At 40.6% G+C, this 21,731-nt stretch overlaps 1 protein-coding gene across 5 annotated transcripts; it reads left to right on the top strand.

Moving 5' to 3' along the window:
- Positions 1 to 3,750: 3,750 nt before the first annotated feature.
- bicra (BRD4 interacting chromatin remodeling complex associated protein) lies at positions 3,751 to 21,697 on the top strand. Of its 5 annotated transcripts, none has more exons than XM_038289946.1 (15): positions 3,751 to 3,827; positions 6,887 to 6,932; positions 7,043 to 7,088; positions 7,538 to 7,603; positions 7,851 to 9,941; positions 10,171 to 10,356; positions 13,036 to 13,650; positions 14,187 to 14,367; positions 14,454 to 14,551; positions 14,643 to 14,777; positions 15,144 to 15,205; positions 15,295 to 15,443; positions 15,526 to 15,620; positions 15,713 to 15,818; positions 18,950 to 21,697. In XM_038289946.1, the coding sequence occupies exons 2-15, from the start codon at positions 6,892 to 6,894 to the stop codon at positions 20,680 to 20,682; spliced, it is 5,604 nt and encodes a 1,867-aa protein (XP_038145874.1). In that variant the 5' UTR covers positions 3,751 to 3,827; positions 6,887 to 6,891; the 3' UTR covers positions 20,683 to 21,697. The 5 variants fall into 5 exon arrangements, with proteins under 5 accessions (XP_038145874.1, XP_038145875.1, XP_038145877.1 ...); XM_038289947.1 differs by having other exon boundaries at positions 15,716 to 15,818; XM_038289950.1 differs by having other exon boundaries at positions 3,775 to 3,827; positions 15,698 to 15,818.
- Positions 21,698 to 21,731: the final 34 nt, after the last annotated feature.

A 21,731-nucleotide genomic window follows, 5' to 3' on the forward strand; every position in this document is an offset into this window, starting at 1 on the left:
TACTTTTAATGTGATATAAACATTAATCAAAGTTTATCTGCAGAAACCCAAGATGTAAAAATGTGTGACTTGGCTTTGATGAAATAGAAAAATAGTTAAAAGTTCTCACACTGGGCTCTATTATTTTAAAATATTGTACTGATAACTTAACCCTCTTACAATGTGTGCTAGGTACTGATCATAACTGAAATGTGTGCACAAATAACAACTAAAAGCAGCAGGAATACCCAGAAATGTTCCCAACAAAACTGCAAAAAAGTAAAGACAAAATACCCATAAAAACTCATCATCTAATCATTAATGTAAATAAAACAAGGGAGATTATTTCAGATTTAAAAAGAAACAGGAGGTTAAATTCCATTATCATTATTGGATAAGAAGTGGAGGTGGTGGAGGGATAATATAACGGTGTTCACCAGGACAACTGACTGGACTGAGAGTTAAAATGTGAAGCTATCTACAAGAAGGGACAGAGCGGACTGTACTCCTTAAGGAAGCTGTGTGTTTTCTATAGGTCTTTTGTGTGATTTTTTGATATTTTCTGCTCTCTTCTCTTGTAGCCAGGTCTCTAGAGAATATTATTAAATGCCGCTGGAAAGTTAGATAGGAGACGACTTTTTGTGGCTTATTATTTCATTTTTACTTGTTGTGATATTATCTGCTCAGATTTCTTCTCAGTTCCACCCGCAAGTAAAAATCACTTTTTTTTTCACTAAAAGAAAAATCCCCCCCTCCTCTGTTGACTTGGGTCACTTCTTGGCTGAATGTAACTATTTTGAACTGCAAAACCTATTAAATATTAAGATTTGTGCAATTATTTTTTTTTATAAATTCAGATTAACGATAGATTCTGTACATTTTAATTTTCTTGAATAATCTGAAAAATCTAAAATATAAACAACAAAACATCAAATTTATTCTACTTTATTTACTATATTGTTCTCAAATTACTACAGTCTCATATCTTGTATTGCAAATAAGCAAAACAATATTTTTTAAATCTCTCTCTAAATCTTTAAAAACAATAGTTCCATATATCTTTATAAAAGCCTATACCTTTCTAAAGGCAGTATTAAATATATCAATAAAGGAAATATTGGTATCTGATGGGAGATCTGATCATTAAGACCATTAAGATGCCTAACATAAAATCTTTCTTGTCAAAACAGTGGAGATTTTAATATGAGCGATAAGACTCTCAGCCCAGGGCATCTTTTGTTTTTTGTTTTTTGTAGGAGGGCACAAAGGTTCCCAGTCAGTTGAAGCCTGACTGAGTTTTCTGTTTATCTTTTGAATTTCTTTTGTACGGCTGAAGGCAAAACTCCTGATTCCCACTCTGTAATCACTGTAAGACTATATGTCTGCCATCTGTTGCTCTGTAATAGGGGCATTGGTATCTCTATCTGATTTAAGATTTGATTTCAACCTTAATTAAAGAGATATTTATTTTTTATCTGGTAATCTAGATTGCATTTTATCACATAGTTTAACAGCCACCCAACTGAAATCAGTCTAATCTGCATTAGATTGCTCTGTAAATTCAAACTACATATAAATGTAAATATATACAACTTATATGTATATATTATTGGTGAATGTTAAGACACAAATATCTGTTCTTTAAGTATATTGCTTTTTTTTTTTTTTTTTTTCTGTAAAGGAAAAGTGAAAATTTTGCCAAAAGACAGCTGGAGAAGTCAAAATTTATATAAGGACATTAAACCATTTACTAGTTCCAAGATTAAAACTATGATTTGAGAGTACAAATGTACAGATGGCATACAGAATACTAATAGCCTTACAAGCTAATGACATATATGGTCTGGAATTAGTACTTTAAACACAGTAAAGAAGAAGATATCCAAACAATCTCTGAAAATAATCTGCATACAAAGTAAGATTTGTTTAATACTGAGAAGGTTTCTTGACATACAAATCCTTCTATTTTAAAATGTGCCCTCTCTGGAATTGTACCACCGGGAATTGCTTTCTTAGTGCCAAAGAAAAGCCCAAAAGATTTACTTTTACAAGTGGAGCATGACTGCTTTTGCTTTTTTGCTCCACTTGATATTTATATGGATACAAAAAAACTTTATTGGACTTTAATATGGTATTATATCAAATGCCATCCACATAGGAACTGGGCCCAAAGGGAAAAAATGAAGAGGAAGAAGTGAGGCAGAAAGTAAAAAAAATGGGAAAAAGTGATAGAGGGAAATGGGAATTAAGGATAAATCTCTGGTGAATCTGCTTCTACACGTGGAGAGTATGCCTGGCTGATATGTACTTTAAATCTTATTACGTGGTACTATAACACAGGGGTGGAGCTAGATGGGGGGCCAGGGGTTGGCATGGCCACCCTTAGGCCACCCCTACCATTTTTCCCCCTCTAATACAGACGGAGGCAGCAGTAATACTCTGAAGGGGAATGTTCAAACTTATTAAACATTAAATTTTTTTATATATTAACAACTACTTGACAACAGAAACATTGTGGTTAATTATGCACATCAATATACAAACATTAAAGACGATAGAAACAGAATTCCTGCTCTTTGCAAAACAAAACTTTGAATTATTTGGGGTAAAGATAAAATAATGTGCCTCTGCAAGTCATCTAGGAGTCTTCAGTAAAATCATAGATAAATAACTATATTAATAATAACATACAAATTGATTGAATGTGGATGTTAGTAGATTTATATATATATTTTTTTTTTGTTGCAGAATGATTATTGATAAAAGTAGGTAATGACAATTAAAATATGGTAGCCCCAGAACTCGAACCTGAAAGAATTTTGTCCACTATACCTTTTATTTACACAGCATAGATGTTTAAATATATGTGTCTATTTGTTAGCAGAGGCTGCAGGGAAGTATAGTGTCTTTATTTAGAAAATATGGATGTTGTATACTTGTTCCTGTTGGAACAGTGTAGATTGACCCTGAGGTTCTGGTGCCTTTCGGCCACCCCTCAATGTACATTGGTTATTGAGTGACCACCCCTATTAGGATTTTCTGGCTACGCCTCTGCTATAACAGTGATAGGATATAAAAAGAAACTCATTACTTCTTTACAGTCTTTCATATGACTGTGACCGCATGTCACCCTAACCACAACCCAACATCCCTAATACTACAAAAACAAATAAAAAATTGACTATTTTCAGAACACCAGTTACATAAAGAAGTAGCATTTATATCAATAAAAATCCCACACAGAATTTATTTAATTATATTCTTCGAATTTGTCAATCCACCTAAAAGGAAAATAAGAAAAAAAAAGGAGAAAAATAATAAATTCTCACAATTCAGCCATTTTGTGCAATTTTAAAACACCAATAATTCTGATGTATTGTTTAGACAGTAAATTTAAACTGTAATGGCAAGATTATACCATAAAAGCCATCCCTTATTGAAAAGAAGGGAAAACAAATAGAAAAGGCATCAGAGGTAATAGCAACCAACATAACATCACACACAAAAAAGAAGATAGATAGATAGATAGATAGATAGATAGATAGATAGATAGATAGATAGATAAACTTTTTCAGTTGTTTACATCGGTGCCAAATCTGATTAGAACTAAATGACACATTTACACGTTTATCGACATGTTTTATAAAGAAAATATTTTATTTTGTGTCTCACGTTGGTTATTCTATTAGAAAACTGTGAATCCTGTGCAAAGAGTCCGTATGAACTACGCAGATTTCAATCAGGCAGAGCGGAAGTCTCCAGTTTCCTGCTTGTACTCGGGTCCTGTCGAGCAGCCCGTGCGAGGCTGTCCTGGAGACCCCGCGCTGCCTGCACCTCTAACGTCTCGGGTGAGTTTGTTACAATGTAGCAATTTCTCTATTAATCCGAATAACCGTTACAAAGCCCCATTATCTGCCAACTGCGCACAAAACACGAACCGCATCGCTAAAGCAATCGAAGCGCCACGCTGCCGCACCACATCGTAAACACGCTCATTTTCCACCGTATTCCCAAGCATACCCCCCTCATCCAAGAGTATTCCAACATTAACTCATATTTTGCTTGCAATTAGCGATAGCTCGCTACGTAGTTGCGCTTAAACGCCCCGGGGATACGGTTCCTCCTGGTCCTGGCCGGATTGCGGTTCCACTGTGCAGCTTCAGTGTTCAAATTGTGTCACTCGATGGTTTGTTTTGAATGTCAAAGGCTCAAGCTAGCTGTACGTCTCAATATTGTTGATAGCAGGTTAGCTTGCTAGGCTAATGCAACTCAGCAGAGCTGCATCAAAAACGACCAGAAATAGGGGTGAAAACTGTGTTGTAAAATCAAAAGTTTGGTTTCACTTGAGTTTTTAATCAGATGTGTAGCTGTCAAAGCTTATGTGTTGTGACAAATAGCTAAAAATTGTTTGCAAAGCTGTTAAAAAACACTGGCTAGCATGTAGCATCTCCGCTTGTAATGTCTCCATTCATATCCTGCGCACTGGGTTTGATTAAACTGAGCAATGGCTACGAGCCGCTGCCTCCTCGGTGCGGCTACCGAGCTATCATGATAATATAGATGACCGGCTTGCATCTTAACCACTCGGTTTTGTCGTGTTTGTGTTGTTGGAAGCCATGTACACAGTCATTACTAGTGATGAAGTCAGTGAAAGCCCACACTCGGAAATCCTTCCAGGCGGTGCGAAAACCGCGCGTTTTCAGATTGTCTGCTGTTTGTCGGTGTTTAGTAAAGCAAAGATTCAGTCTGATTTGTGGATGACCTCATCTTGACCAAACCAGATCAATCAGTGTTTATCATTACCGAAGAAAGCATGTGAAAATGACGCGACGCGAGTCATCACGAAAATAGTGCGAACAGCAAACTCTGTTTCCTACATCTGTCGTTTATGACAATAATCCATATTCACTCCTTTTATAGTAAGCTTATTTTTTTATAAAGCTGCCTCGGTTTAATTTAATATAAGATATTTCTGAAAAATAAGAACCTCTTTGCTGTAAATACAATTTATATTGTGCAAAGGAACAGATAAATATGTAGCATCAATGATTACATTTTAAGTTTACACACAAAAATAAAAACTAATCAATAGTAATCAATGAATAACCAAGCCTTCCATTAAAGCAGAAAGCTAGTACAACAATATTTTCCTTTCTTTTTTTAAGCCATCAGTTCCTCAACATCTCAGGTTTTCATTCCGTTGTTTCTAACACTAAGGTGTAAATATACTTAGTGTATTGGTTGTGTGAACACTAAGTAAACAAGTTTCTGATAACATAAGGGGTTGAGATTGTTCCTTCACAACAACTAATCTATTCTTTCACAAACAGGGACCCAGTGCAGTAATTGGAGAGCTGATGTGATATGATCTCCTTTCTTGCTTTTAGTCAGAACTGTAGCAGTCGCTTTGCTTTGCTCTTGCTTGTTTTCTTTCAAATTGACCATGTTTTAGTCATCTTAAACCTGAAATTTAGGGATATTTCTGTTTCCATGCTATCTTTGTCTCTTGCTGCTTTTTGAAGAGTCGATAAGCTGTTTTAGTGTGACTCTAAATGGTTGTTCTGAGGTTGTAATGAGACTTGTTATTTTTAGCCTAATTAGTCTTGATAAGTCCTTCATTTTTCAGATCGTGCAGAGTGAATTTAGATTTTTCTGGATTAAATTAGAAGAAATTATAACCTGTCAATTCAATGGTATATTGATAGTAAGATTGAATAAGACTTTAAAATAAATGTTGTCCTTTTTATTGACATTCTAAGAGAGAAACGTAGATATTAAATAACTGTGGCTTGAACTGTTAATAAGTTGATTTGTAATTCTGAATTGATTCTCACATTAATTCCTCAAGTTTAATTCATATAACAAAAAAACTGATTAACAAATGTTTTTCCACTTACTTTGCAGCCATTATCAGCAATTACTTTATTCATTGCGTGTCTAGTTTTAATATAATACTAGTTCCAAAAAAGTTTTTTGTTAACAGCAATCCAATTTGAGATTGAATTTTATCAAAAAATTAATTGTTCCTAAAAGTTGAGAATCGGCTTTGATTCGATTCTGGAAATTTGAACCTATCAGTGGTGCATGAACTGAGCTTTGTAACAGCTTAAAGAAATCCTGAACTGCAGGCAAAACAAAAAAGCATAGCTTACTTAAAAAAATCTTTATTTTAGGTAATAATAGTTTAATTCTTTGTTATACAAATTTAATGGTGGTATATAAAATAATATTGCAATAAAAACATTATTTAATACAGTTTAATGGTGTATTTTACCATAAAAAATGACTCCTCTTTAAAATATACTCAAATAATGACTTGCTGATCGTGTTTTTACAGCCACTGCCAAACTTCATTACTCATCCACCTACAATAATCCTTTCCATGCTGTGAGAGGAGCTTATTTGCTCAAATGAGTTGGGAAATAAACAATTGAACAGTGTTTACTAGTCTTCTTTATTGCCACCACTGTCTTTATTTCTCTGTAACTGGAACAGCTGCAGGCGTTAAAACTTTTGTCTCATTGCATAAGATTCATTGATTCAGCCTGACCTGGATACTTCTGTATGGAGGTTTGCTTGTGCAGGCTTTCCCCAAGCGCTCCCATTTCCTTCTCCAGTCCTAAAACATACATGAAAGGTTGTGTGTGTTGAACCTGTGGGAAGGTCTGTGTCACAGCGGCGTTGTCTGACTTGTGTTTTGCTCTGTGATCCACTGGCAACCTTTTCAGGTTGTATGTATAATTCTTAGCTTTTTGCTATAAAAAGTAAAAAAAAAAAATGTATTCTAAAAAAAGCGGAGATGTAATTACAACCCAATTAATTTAATTCACTTGATTAACTAAGACCTGGTGTATAGTTGCTTTCTGTTATGACACATTGGTGTGTTTTTTTGTGTTATTTTCAACAGTTGTCATGGATGATGAAGACGGCAGGTGCCTTCTAGATGTAATTTGGTGAGTTTTACCTCAAATATCACAACAATATTCATTAAAAGAGTTTAGATGCTTGGCTTTGTGGCTTATGTTATTGTAACATCAGGGTTCCCTTTTTTTTTCTCCTCCAGTGACCCAGAAGCTCTAAATGACTTTCTTCATGGATCTGAGACCCATGTGAGTACATGGATTAAAAACATTTGAAATAAAAATTGTGCTTTATAGATACCAAACAAATCCTTTTTGGTCACAAACTTATCTCAATGTTTGTTTGTGGTGTCTGAGTCGATAGCAAAAAAAAAGATGTGTTCAGGCCACAAGATGCTGATACCATTTGCATTATTATGGCTTCCTTTTTTAATGAGTTTGTTTTCGGATTGTGTTACGTTGCCCCTCTTCACAAAACAAGAAAGGCTAATACTAACGCTTCCCAACTCTTGGGTTATTACCTTCATTTTATTCCTCTGTCATCTCTTTCCTGGTGCTTTTGGTTATTCTGAACTGTTCCCTTTCCGTCCCCTCATCTATTTTTGATGGTCTGAATGTTTCATTCTGGTGACTTTTTGCCTGTTGCTTTGGGTCCCTTCGCTTTCTGTCTGTCTTACCCTTGGTGAATGTGTCTGTAGTTGGACACTGACGACCTTTTGGATGGTACGAGTGACCCCTCCAGCTCGTTCTTCTCTACCACTGGGGTGAGTAAAATCCCCCATTCTTCTTCCTGCTCTCATCTATCTGTCTATGTAGCATGCAACTTCCAATCCCCTCTCCTTCCACTAACAGATATCCACTTAACAAGCTTAAGTTTGCTGCAGTTTGAGGAGACATTTTTGTTGGGTGTTGTTGTTATTTATTGCGTTAAATTTGCCTTTTTTCGTGTCTAGGCTTGTTTATTCAGAGATCACCTTGTTTCACTGCTTTCCTCTTCTTCTGTCCTCAAAGGGCCATGTTTCAGAGGTCCAGCCTGCGGTCCAGCTGCCAGCCAGCGAGTCGGCAGGCCTACCCAGAGTCAGTGTGGATTTGGACTTCCTTGAGGATGATGACATCTTGGGTGGATCCCCAGGTGGAGAAGGCGGTAGCAATGGCATCGGGACAAACCACGAGCCGTGTGACATTCTGCAGCAGAGTTTGGCTGAGGCCAACATTACAGAGCAGAGCTTACAGGAAGCTGGGAGTGAGCTGGACCTGGTGTCGTTTGGAATCCCAGGCCTTACCCAGGTGGTTCAAGCTCTGCCTGATGCCAGCCTCTCTGCGGCTGGAGGTGCTGCCGTTGGGGTAGGCATTGGTGTTGGTGGAGCAGCAACAATTTTCCCCGGATCAGCCCCGAGCACCACAGGTAATCCTTCCAATGCCACGGCCGACATGCTGGGTTCCGTGCTCGCCCAGCAGGGTCTTCAGCTCCAGCCCCAGGTTATGAACAAGGCCATTAGCGTTCAGCCTTTTATGCAGCCTGTTGGCCTTGGAAATGTAACGCTTCAATCCATTTCCAGTCTTCAAGCTCTTTCTAACGGAAGTCAGTCGGGAACTTTGGGAATCGGACAGATTCAGGTTGTAGGCCAGCCTACAGTCATGACTATCAACCAGTCGGGGCAGCCGATCCTGGCCAAAGCCATGGGTGGATACCAGCTGCAGCAGCCGGGCCAAGAGGTATCGGCTGCCAGCTCCCAAGCGGGACTCGCTGGATCTGGAGGTGGACTTCTGATCCAGGGTAACAAAGGAACTGTTGGCTCTCCAGCTTTAAACGGACCGTCTGTTTCTGTCAGTAGCACAAACAGCATCAGTGCTGCCACGATGACTGCTCCTGCTGGTCTTGTGGGCTTTGGAAGCACCCCTATAAACACAGGAGTGGCGCCTCAGACGCAAACTCAAGGCCAGATTATGCAGAACGTGATCATCCAACGCACACCAACACCCATTCAGCCTAAACCCCCCCAGGGGGGAGCCATTCACCCTAAACTCTTCAAACCACAACAACAGCAGCAGCAGCAACAACAACAGTCACAGGCAGCACCCCAGGCACAGCAAAATGATGCTCATAAGGCTCTTGGGCTGCAGCAACTTCCAGTTTCTGCTGCTCAGAATGTAGCCTTCCTAACAGGAAAGCCAAGCTCCAATGTTGTCTTAAGTACTCAGGCCACAACGCAAGGTCCCCAGTTCCAACAAGCCCTGTTCAAGCCACAAGCAGCACAACCATCAGGCAAGCCCCTCAGTGTGCATCTGTTGAACCAACAAGGCAGCATCGTTATTCCTTCTCAGACTGTTCTCCAAGGCCAGAACCACCAGTTTCTGCTGCCTCAGCTGCAGGCTGGTGGGCAGATCCTGACCCAACACCCGGGGGGCCACATCATAACGAGTCAAGGCCCTGGCGGACAGCTCATTGCAAACCAGATTTTAACTGCAAACCAGAACATCAACCTGGGCCAGGTGTTAACGTCACAGGGCCACCCAGGGGCTGCCCATATTCTGTCTGGACCTATTCAGCTCCAGCCGGGTCAGATGGGCACACCCACCCTTTTCCAGATGCCTGTTGCCTCTTTGGCTCAGAGTCAAAGTCAGACGCAGACTCCCGCCGTCTCAGGCCATGCTCAGACGGTGATACAGGGCATGCCTATCCAGAATTCCCTGACCATGGTGAGTCAAGTGGAAGGGTTGAGTCCAGCTATCAGCCTTCAGCCCGCGCTGCAGGCCCAGGCAGGTGGCGTCCCCAGCGGCGCAGGAGTAGCTACCGTCTCTCAAGGCCAGACTGGAGAAACTGTTACCGTTCTGGGAAGCTCCTCCGAACAGGCAGCTCATCCAACCCCACAGCTTCTACCCCAGTCTTCTATACTTGCCGTGCAGCAGGCGCCGTCGGTCTCCGCGGCTTCCATTGTGGCCTCCTCCTCTCCGTCCATGTCTGTTTCAACCTCCTCCTCTGTGACAGCTGTGGGGCTGGTCCCCCCTCAGGCTCATAACAGTCCAGGGAGGTTACTGTTCACCAACCAGGGCTCAAGTATGATCCTGAGTCAGGAGTCTCTGCAGATGTTCCTCCAACAGGTCAGTCCTCCAGCATCTGCATGTTTTTTCTTTTTTTTTTTTTTTTGTTATTCTTTTTTATTTTTCATGTGTTGTTAACATTGTCTTTGAAAAGTAACATGCACGTGTGTTATCTTGGTTTGATCTCTTTGGTTTACTATTTTACTGCTCATTCTCCCAAACCCCTTCCTCCTCCCTCCTCCCTTCCCTCCCTCCCTCCCCTATCCTGAAATGGTAAATGGACTATCAGGAGCAGCACCACCATACAGAGACTGAATCTCCCCCCTCAGTGGGCGTCCCAGCGTCTGTAATCGTCAGCAGCAACAGCATCACTACTGCGGCCCCTGCTGTCCATGACAGCCAATTAACTGACTCTTGGGTGGGTCAGAGCCACAGCCCTTCCCCTGGCCCCTCCCACATGACAGCAGTGGTAAAGGTAGAATTGCCCCCTTTATGTTGAGCCCCACCCACTTGTTGCTGCTGCTGCCGCCACAATGTTAGGTTTTCCTCCCTTTTCCCCGTCTTTATCTCTGCTGCTTCCACAGCTGTCACCCGCGCTGTTCAACTCCTTGGTGCACGAATTAGTCCTTCGCTTGCAGCATCTGTGCTTTCCACACTATGCTTCGTTTTTAGTGAAAGCATGATTGCCCCTGCTGTCTCTTCCTAATGTGTGGCATTTTATTACTCACTAAAGATGCACTGATCAGAGATTTAATGGATTTCCAACCTCAGTTGATGTCCGGTCTAATTGCTGATGACTTTTTTTCGATACCGAGCAATGTCATTTAAGCAGAGATTTTTGTTATTCATTAATATATATTTCTTTTTTCACAAGTAGACAACCTCTAACTTTATAAGTACTTATTCATATGGTTATTCTGATCTGTAGTGTTGTAATAGGTAAATGGAAAAATAACACAACCTAGATGAGATTTAGTTTGTGTTTTTGTTAATAAGATGTAACATCTGGAAATATAGGACCTAACCTTATAGTTCTGTTGTCAGAATTTTTACAACGTCTGACAAACATTATATGATCTTTAGTAGTAGTCAGTAGCTATGTTCACATGCGTAAAATTTCCCCGATCTAATCTAAATCTTGCTTCATCAGAGATTGAAAATACTAAATAAAATGGTCCGATGATGGCGTCTGTATACAGGTACCGAGCGCTCGATTAGATTAAATCTTTCATGTGAAGTGAAAAAACTTTACGCTGATGTTGCACACATCCGCAGTGGAGATTGTTTTGCTCGAAAGCTCGGAGTGGGTATATCGACATGGAGGCCAATCGGAATGGGCGAAAATCTCTCTTTTAGAAAGAAAATTCCTTCCAGTCAGACCAGTCAGATTAGAATATTCAGTCTGACATGTTTGCATGAAACATTTTTATCTGAACAGGCTTTCAATCCCATTATTTTAATTGGCAGTGATCATTATTGTTCCAGTAATTTGAAGACGGCCTTCTTTGCTCCATCACAGAGTTAATTAATTAAGCATAGAAAGTTACTCTGTTTTATCAGTGTTTAGCTTGGTCATTTATTTATCCATGCTTCTTCCAAAAATCATGTACAGGATTTCTGCACAGAGCGACTTTTGATAAAATGCTAGGCTAACGTTAGCTCTCCTTCTCCCTGTTTTTGATATGACTCCTTGATAATTTGGCTGATGAAAAGTTGACTTGTGTTTAAAGTTTCAGAATAAACCTGTTCATAGTAACTAGTGATGCAGCAGGAAGCTCTGCTGCAGGTCTCTTTACGGCACCTTCTATATAAGGTCATGGCAGTCTAAATTATCTCTGTATTTTAATGGATCCAAACTATTCCAGCCTGTGAATTGTGGGCACCCTGAGATTTCAGCAGCCTCCAGTATTTCCAGATCCATCCGTCTCTGTAACAGACGCTGAAAGCTTGAAAAAATAAATTGGAGGAAGTTTTCCACACTCTGTTTACTCTTCTGTAATCTGCTGAAACTGTAGCTCTCTTTAGGTCTCTCACACCTTAAGACCTACAGACACGTCTCTTGATTTAGTAGAAAATGAGGTCTACTTTTAAATGCCTTCTAACATTTCTGTGGTTCAGTGGACCTCATTTTAAACACCTTGCTGAGACTAAAATAACCTCCATGGAGCCTTTTTCCCCCAATAACAGTATCCACACCAGCCATAGGTGGGGTGTGTTCATTGATTTAAGAAAGATTGGATATTTTCAATTTAGATCTATTGTCAGAGATCTCAGTGCATCACCCTAACATTTGAACTAATAAAAGATTATCAAAGTTCTGTTTCTTTTATTCCCTCTTGTTATTTTGGTTAACATATAATTTGGATTAGTTTTTTTTTTTCCTAACTAAATGCAGGGATGCTTATTCAAAAAGATTGAAATGTTCCAATAAGCAGCCTTTTTTTCTCTCCTCTCTAACAGCTTTATAAGAATTAATAAACTCACTATTGTCTGCTTCACTGCCGACTAATCGGGTGTCTGCTCTTTATCTGCCATGTTTCATTCAGTCTCATTATACTGTCACTGCTGTTTTAAATCCCCACTTTAACAAGTGGAGTCTTCCAAACCGAAATGATTTGGTTCCCCAGCCCTCGTCCTCACGATCTTTAGATCACCTAGTTTACCATCACGTTCCCACAGATCGTTCTTCTTTTCCTTGTGGGTCACTGAGCAGTTATTTATCCCCGTTTATGTTTCTTTCCCTTTTAATGCAAAAAAAATAAGAAAAATCTGTGTCCTTTAAGTGTTTTACTGCAGCGCCTTGTAAATACTGCGCTTCTGTGTCGTTTCTTTTTGTTTGATTATGTTTATGTACCCAAGGGTTGGGCGACACTCTTTATTTTTATTCATGATTTATCAATTTGTATTTACCATATTTCACTCTAAAATGAGATTACAGTAAAAATCATAATATTCTGTACCTATTTCTGATAAAATGATGTCGCCCAGCCCTGATTTTTGGATCCTGTCATTCAAATCATGTTAATGTCTTTGTGTTTTGTTTGGTTTCTTGTTTTCTCATGTTTTAAACTTTGAGTTTTTTTGTTGTTTTTTCCCTTAATTTTCTTCCATGTTTTCTAACTTACTGGTTTCCTAAACTGTGATTCCTCTTCAGGTACCCTCAGGTGGAGCTCAGCAGACTCTGAAGATCCAGGGCATGTCCTCTTCTCCGGCTTTGACCTCTCATGCCACGCCTCCCCCAGTGGCAGAAAGTCCACAGCCTTCCCACTCTCCTCTGACTCTGAGCCAGCAGATCCAGTCGCCTCACCATCAACAGTCGCGTCCTCCTTCTCAGCCTCAGTCTCAAACCCCCTCACGCTCATGCACGCCGTCGTCCCACACTAAGCTCTTCATCGTCCACAACCAAATCCCTGAGTCTCCCAAACCTGTCCAACAGGGTCAGGTGCAGCAAACGCCCCCCCAGCAGGTGCACATTCAAGTTCAGCATCAACCTCTGCCTCGTCCGGCCTCACAGCCTGCTCCCTATCAGCAAGAAATGCCTCAAGTTTCACAGTCACCCAAGCCTCTTCCTGCACCAGCTGCACAACATCAGTTTGCTGCACCTCCTATCAGCTGTGCTACAGCTGTAGTGAAAACTCCAGTTCCCATTCAGGGCCTTTCAGCTGGACAACAGCATCATCTACAAAGAGTAGGAGCACAAATTCAGACTGTGTCATCCATTAATCAGCCCTCACATCAGCATAAACAACTGCTGGAGAAGCTGCATCAGGTATTAGCTCATTTTGACTGCATAAAGATACAATTAACATGTTTTTTTTATTTGTCTTAGTTTCTTATTGGAAATTACCGAAAAGTTTTTTTCATTAACTTCACTTTTCTTCCAAAATCTCTCTGAACTATATTCCATGTTGAATTTTTCATGTCTGCCTCAGTTGATTATTTTTAAATGGATGCAAAACTTCTCATTAGTTGCATTTTTGTTACATTTTCTTTTTTTGAAAATGCTACTATGCATTTATATGCTTTGATTACTATATGAATGTGTGTTTTAAAGTTCTAAAGTAATACTTTTTATAAAAGAAAACAAGGAAGTTTAGCTTGCAACCCCTTTGAACAAATACTTAGAAGTACGTTTTGCTGCAGGTTGCACATAGCACCTTTAAGGCTAAAATATCCGCCCACTCTTTGCTCAAACTCATATTCAGTGAGTGTTCATGAAGGTCAAATTTCAAGTCGCCTCACTACTATAATGCTGGACTTCGTTTACAAACTGCAACCAGTCTTTTTTTGTTTTTTGTTTTTCAGGCCCAGCAGAACATTATGCTACAGGCAAAGCCTCAAACTCAAGCCACGGGACAGTTTAACTCCCAGCAAGATGTGCCTGTCGATAAAGGGGTGATCGCACCGTCAGTGAGCTCAGAAACACCTGCTCAGCTTCCCACGATGCTGCAGCCAACCTCAGTGCTCGTCAAAACCTCCACTACAGGTAGATCATTAAAAACTGTCTGGGATGCAAGGCAGAAGACCATCATCACATTTTCATATGAACTTTTCCTCTCTGTTTTGTTACAGGAGTAGGTGACTTACAGGTCTTCTCAGGAGCCCAAGGGCACGCCGGAGCAATGGTTCATCAGACTGTCACTCCTGTCAGCCTTACCCAGCCTGTACAGGTTGGTTTGTGCTGCTTTAAAGCTGTTTTCCTTTAAGTATTTCAGAAATGTTTAGAATTTCTGTTTTTCTTTCTCGTAAATGTTTGAACAGGTTCAGCCAAAGCCAGGAGTGATCAGCTCAGTAGGAGGGATGACTCTAGGGAAAGGTGCGATGAAGATCCAGGTGTTGGGGCCTCCTCTCACACAGATGTCTGTCCCACAGCAGCAGGCTCCTGTACAAACTCAGGTAGAAGATGCATTCCTTTGAAACATGAAAATGTAGAAAATTAAAGTTAATTAAATTTCACAGGCTTGAATATGTGTGGGAAAGTTTTTTTTTTATTTTTTTTATCGTTTCTATTAGTGTTTATTCATCCCCGTCTTCAATTTGATTTTCTTTCCATCTGTTGGTCGTTTGGTTCTCCATCTGACATCATTGTCTGTCAGTGGCCTTTAATTCAGTTGTGTTTTTGGAGGGGGGAGTTTATATTTGTAGAAATATCAAGAGTAAATCCTTATTGAACTTTTTAATTCATGCCGTGGATCAATGAGGAATGAAAACTCCCAGTTTGCTTCTTATATTCATTCTTATTGTTTCCTTTCTACTTTTCAGCTCACATCACAGACACCAACAGTAAAAATGCCTTTAAGTTCTGAACCCAGTAAAGAAGCCAGGTAGGTGCTGCTGCTTTCCAGCCTTTCTTTAACTGTCCTGTTTTTGGTGTATTTCTGAATAGTTTCTGTAAACACCCACCTCCCTGCAGGATGCTGGAACAGCTAAGAAAACATCAGGGTTCAGTGCTTCACCCCAACTACAGTGCTCCTTTCCACTCGTTTGAGGACACTCTGCACAGACTGCTGCCTTACCATCTCTACCAGGGAACTGCAAACTCCTCTCAAGATTATCAAAGAGGTATAAACTAAAATAATATCCAGTATATACTCCTTATTTACCCATCAAAGTCCTTAAAGCTGTTTGGTTCTCCTCAACATAGTGGATGATGAATTTGAGAGGGTCTCCTGCCAGCTGCTAAAAAGGACCCAGGCCATGCTGGATAAATATCGTCACCTGCTCTTCACTGAGTCAAAAGTAAGTTTATAACCCAATATTCTCCTCATTTGAACGACCTCTTTTGTTTTGAATTGATTTTGAACTGGCTGTTTTTGGCCTTCGAACCTGAGCAGAGACTTGGCCCGTCAGCAGAGATGGTGATGATCGACAGGATGTTCATCCAGGAGGAAAAGGTGGCTTTGAATCAGGACAGGATTTTGGCCAAGGAGAGACCAGGTTAGTGGCCACTCAGGGTTTGCTGGTGTTCTATGTACAAATTACCTAAAATATTAAAAATGTGAAAAACATAATCTCAATATAAAACTATGGGTATGTCTACAGTCTTATTCTTGTCGATGGGAGTAACAGTTGTCACATTTGGGGCTTTGAAAAGTTATAGTTCTCTTACAAAAAGCAAAATGCTAAAACAAACCGCCCTGAACAGGAAATAAACAAATAAACACCAGTTTTTTATCTTTTTTTTGGACAAATATAGAAAAACTGACAATTGAAAAAAAATGTTTTGTTCTTCGACATGCTTTCAAATTCATCAGTAGAAATGTTTAGACTAAATTCTTTACTATTTAAAACCAATAACTTGTTTATAGAGTTTATTTGATATAATTGTGGAAACTTGAACCACACATTTTTTTTTAGTTTCAAGTTAGTTGCATTTAATATTTTGCAAGTATTTAAGCATTTATATAAGCTTCGCTTGCATGATCTCAGAGCGCTCTTTATTTGATTCTCTTTACAGTACAATAATGTTTTCTAAATGTTGATGCTGAGTCTGTTTATGACAATTTGTGGTCCTCTTGTATAGCAAATCCATTTAGCTTTTTTAAACTCATAACACATTTGGATTTGTTGCGATTTAGTTGGAATAGTATGGAAGTAAATATGTGCCATCAGAATTTGAATAAAAAATACCACTGAAATTTGAATGTTGTATATTAGTGCTTACTTTTTCAGTATAAAAATACATTCAGAATATATTTTTAACCTAAAAAAAATTCAATGTCATTATTTGTACATTAAAAAAAAAATTCAGTGTAATTTTTTTTACATGGTTGCAATTTTCAGTTATTAAAAAAATTCACATTCCTGTTTCAAAGTGATCAAATTTTCAATATACATATTTTTCACAGTTTAAAATTTCAGTGTTAAAAATTCAGCATATAAAAAATTCAACTTTTCAAAATTCAAATGCAATATTTTCGTTGTCCTCCAATTCAACTTGCTCAAATTCACTGTCTCAAATTCAGCGTCTAAAAATTCGCTGTAAAAATGGCCAAGGTTACTTCAGGTCACAGACATTAGCAATGGATGTCCGATTCCAACATCCACCTAATCACATGACACAACCGTCATATTGAAGAAGTACCAGTATCACCCAGGCTGGCGACCATGGAGGCGAACTCCATGCGAAGTTTAATGCTTTCATATTTCTGTAGTATATTTTATTTTGCACATGAAGTTTGATACATTATCTTAAAACCTGATTTAAAACACTGGTTTGGGCCGTTGTTAATCTTACACCGTGTAGTGCCGGCATATCACTTCTCGCTACCTCCGAGCACCCCAACCCCCCCCCCCCACCCCCACCCCCCCCCGACCCAATTTCCCCCGTTTTATTTCAAAAAGAAATACCATTTCAGGAGATGCTACCGCTAATGTAGTAAGCTAATATGGCTGCCTTGTGTGCTTCAAAGAGGGGCTGTGAACAGTTCCGACCCCACTCTGATCAGCTACTGTATAGTTAGCTCGGAGGTAGCGAGAAGTAATATGCCGGCACTACACGGTGTAAGATTAACAACGGCCCAAACCAGTGTTTTAAATCAGGCTTTAAGATAATGTATCAAACTTCATGCGCAAAATAAAATATACTACAGAAATATGAAAGCATTAAACTCACCGTTGGGTTTGAGTTCGCCTCCATGGTCGCCAGCCTGGGTGATACTGGTACTTCTTCAATATGACGGTTGTGTCATGTGATTAGGTGGATGTTGGAATCGGACATCCATTGCTAATGTCTGTGACCTGAAGTAACCTTGGCCATTTTTACAGCGAATTTTTAGACGCTGAATTTGAGACAGTGAATTTGAGCAAGTTGAATTGGAGGACAACGAAAATATTGCATTTGAATTTTGAAAAGTTTAATTTTTTATATGCTGAATTTTTTAACACTGAAAATTTAAACAGTGAAAAATATGTATATTGAAAATTTGATCACTTTGAAACAGGAATGTGAATTTTTTTAATAACTGAAAATTGCAACCATGTAAAAAAAATTACACTGAATTTTTTTTTAATGTACAAATAATGACATTGAATTTTTTTTAGGTTAAAAATATATTCTGAATTTATTTTAATACTGAAAAAGTAAGCACTAATATACAACATTCAAATTTCAGAGGTATTTTATATTAAAATTCTGATGGCACATATTTACTTCCATAGAATAAATACGTTTTTCTTTGTCAACTATAAATATAGTTTTATTTCATGATTTATTATTTTCTTAACATTTCTATTTTTATTTTATTAGTTTTATTTAAAAAGATCAAACCAGTTTAGCATAAAGGGATCTGCTGGTCATGAGAAGTAAATTCTTAAGCCCGGTGTACACTGTGCTATTTTTTTTTTTTCAATCGTTGCTCGCAGCTACTGCTCACACTGTACGACTAAACCGCAGGGTTTAGTCGTACAGTGTGAGTTCACAGCTCACAATTTATGTGCAGCACGACGGTCTAATGCGATCTACCTGCTCACACTGTACGACTAAAAAGCACGTCGGAGTCGGCTCTGAAGTGAGATGCCGCTACTCGGACTCGTCTATCTGGAAGCCAAATTTGTAGAAGAGGAATATTAAGCTCGCTAGAGTGAAACGCGCCACCTTGGCAATTTGTGCAAATTTGTGCTGAAAGCCGTAAAAAGAAAAGGCAACGACGTATTTGGACAAAGACATGGCTGAGCAAACGTGGCAACTCTGGTGTGTCAATTTTACAGACAGAACTGCATTTATTGCATCCCCGCCCTGCTTCTGTGTTTACATCTCAGACAAAAAAGAAAAAGAAAAATCCTTGTTTGCGCATGCGCACTGAGCGATTTGCCCACGACGGTCGTGAGAAAAACAAACATGTTTTTGATGTTTGATTCCTGATAGGGAGGTGATCGTGAGAGGCTGATCGCTCCTCGAAACCCCCTGTACACTACACGATGCACAATCAGGCTGAAAGTAGGGCCGATCGAAAGATTCTCGCATGACTGGAAAATCGGCCCGAAAGTTGCACAGTGTACGCAGGGCTTAAGTAGTTCTGAATGATCACTTTGAAATTAACCAGGGATATGGTTTTATTTCCTTGCAGAGGAGTTTGTTGCAAGCGTTCGGATGTTGGAGAGCGGAGTTTCATCCCAACAAAAATCAGCATCTCCGGAGCTCCGGCCAGCGAGTCCGGCTGCATCCACAGCTGCTCCAGCTGCGCTACAACCTGCTTCTGCTCCACCTATCAAGATGGAACCCACTCCTCCCTCTGTGCCCGCTCCTGCTCCTGCTGCAGCTCCAGTGTCTGCTCCGTCTCCTACTCCTCCTCCTCCCCCTCCTTCCCATTCCCCTTTCCCTCCTACCAAACTGGTCATAAAGCACGGAGGAGGCGGAGCATCTGTGTCCTGGTCCACCAGCTGTCCTCCAGCACTGGCAGTCAAGCCAGCAGCCGAACCTGTCAGCCAGAGCTCCGCCCCAACTCGGGCTCCGGCGGCATCGTCCTCGTTTAGCTCCTCTATTTCGAACTCCAAAGGAACCGACGATGATGACGACGCTCTTCCACAGAGAACCAGCAAACCGCCCATCAAGACCTACGAGGCTCGCAGCAGAATCGGCTTGAAGCTAAAGATCAAGCAGGATCAGACGGGTTTCAGCAAGGTAGTCCACAATACCGCCTTGGACCCTGTGCACACACCCCAACCTCAGCTGAGCAGTCGCCCCACCCCTGAGCCTCAGCCTCAGACAGAAGCTGCTGCCCCGCACTCTAAGTCCCATCATCTCCCCACGCATCCTAACACCGTCATCAGATCTCAGTCTCCGACATGCACAGCTTCCGCTGCTCTTTCAGCTTCCGTCACAACCACTCAGAGTAACCCTTTGCTGAGAGGAAGCGTTCCTCCGTCATCCTCCTCTTCCTCTTCGTTGACTCAGATGAACGGCACGTTGGACCACCACCCCGTCAAACACAACCCCCCTCCCTCACAGACCACCTGCCGTCTTCCACTTAGAAAAACCTACAGAGAAAACATCAGTCCGCGGGTCAGACCGGGCATCCCAGGAGGATTAGACGAAGGTTTTTCCCATCCGAGAACCACACCGTCGCCCCCCAGGCACGGGGCCTCTACTCCCCCCTCAGAACGGACAGTTATAGCAAGTGTAAGAGTGGAGAAAAGAGACAGGGAGGCCTTACACGCTCCGACAGATTCCAGCCACGAAGGCGGGCTTTTAGGGAACTCCATGCAGGGGCTGGACAAAATGAACGAGGTGTTTAACCGAGGGGTCAAAACCACGCAGCACCATCACCTCTCCCTGCTCCTGGACAGGGAGGGGGCAAAGGAGAGGGAGGAGGAGCATGCAGCCCAAGAGACTGATGTGAGTAAGTACAAAAGGTTCAGTGGAAAAAATAAACACAGGACTGGAGGGACATTCCGAATGGACCAACACGCGCCTGGACCTCCATCTCCAGAGTCCTCCTTCACACGAGACTCTTTGCTTCCTGCCAAACGCTGCAAGTCAGACTCACCCGACATGGACAACGCCAGCTTCTCCAGCGGCAGCCCTCCGGACGACTCTCTAAACGAGCACCTCCAGTGCGCCATCGACAGCATCCTGAACCTGCAGCAGGAACCCACGGTCCGCGGCCACCACATCAAAGGAGGCAGCGGGAGGTCCCACCAACACCAAAGTCAGCGCCCAGGAGACTTGACAGTCTCATCACACAGACATGCGGTCCCAACTCCCTCGTCTCCTTCTTCATCCTCCTCGTTGGCCTCGCACCCTCAGGTTGGTGGGCGGGGCCACAATGGCAGCCTGGTTCCTCAGACTCAGAGCAGATAACAGCCCCTCAAACCCAGACTGTGGGAGGTGGGGGGGCTCAGAGACAATTCTAGAGGGAGGGACAGGGACGTACTCTCCCAAGCTGTGTTGCCTTTGTCTATTTGAATTGCCCGGCATTTCTTTATTATTTACAAGCTGAGCTAAGCCACCCCGACGGATTTAATGTGGTTAAACTAAAACAGTTGATAATGCCTGCTTTGGCATGTCTTCTTTAATTCTTTTTGTCTCTGTTTACATTCCTCTAACATGTCCCCAGGAGCAGACTCTTCATGCTCTTTAAACTGTGTCCTGTTGGGCATCAGGCTCGTCACAACTCACAAAAGATAAACCAGCAGGACGCTTTTACGAGCTCCCTGCACCTTGCGAATTTGACTTTTATCACAAATGCAAAAGACACACTTTAACGGCCGACTACAGGTCTAACTATATATGAGATTAGTGTTGAGTTATTTTAGTGGCTTTTACTGGCAAAACAGATCAAATCAGCCCTTTAACAAATTAGCATTTACTTAAATATAACAAGGACATTTTTTTAGAAAACTTGTCAGCCGGTTTTTTTTTTTGGTTCTACTCCAATGCTGTAATACCAGAATGTAAAAGGAACTGTTTTTCAGTACCTGATGTCAAATTTTACCGGGTTTCTGTTTGTCTGATGTTCATTAGGGCAGGTTGAGGCATTATGCATTTCAGTCAGCAGGGGGCAGACCCAGTTTTAACTAGTTTCCCCTCATTCTCTCATCTTTCTCATGAGTTCTGTTTGATTTTTTTTTTTTTTTTGTTGCTTTTTTTTGTCTATTTTTTAAGCCTGGTGGACAATTCAAAAACAAACACAGCACAAGCATTGAAATGGAAAAAAAAATGGAACAATAATAATGTACAAAAAAGACCGGAAGAGAATTTGAAGTATAGTATTACAGATTAATTTTTGTATTGTATTTATTGTGTATAATGACACTTTTTAAAAAGAAATGTACATTTAGTAAAACTGTAAATTAAACCTTGCTTCTTTTATGAATCCCTTGTTCCTGGTGATCTGTGAATCCAAGTAA

This window comes from Cyprinodon tularosa, unplaced genomic scaffold, assembly GCF_016077235.1.
Source record: "Cyprinodon tularosa strain WSP-4 unplaced genomic scaffold, ASM1607723v1 ctg274, whole genome shotgun sequence".
In the NCBI taxonomy this organism is placed as follows: Eukaryota; Metazoa; Chordata; class Actinopteri; order Cyprinodontiformes; family Cyprinodontidae; genus Cyprinodon; species Cyprinodon tularosa.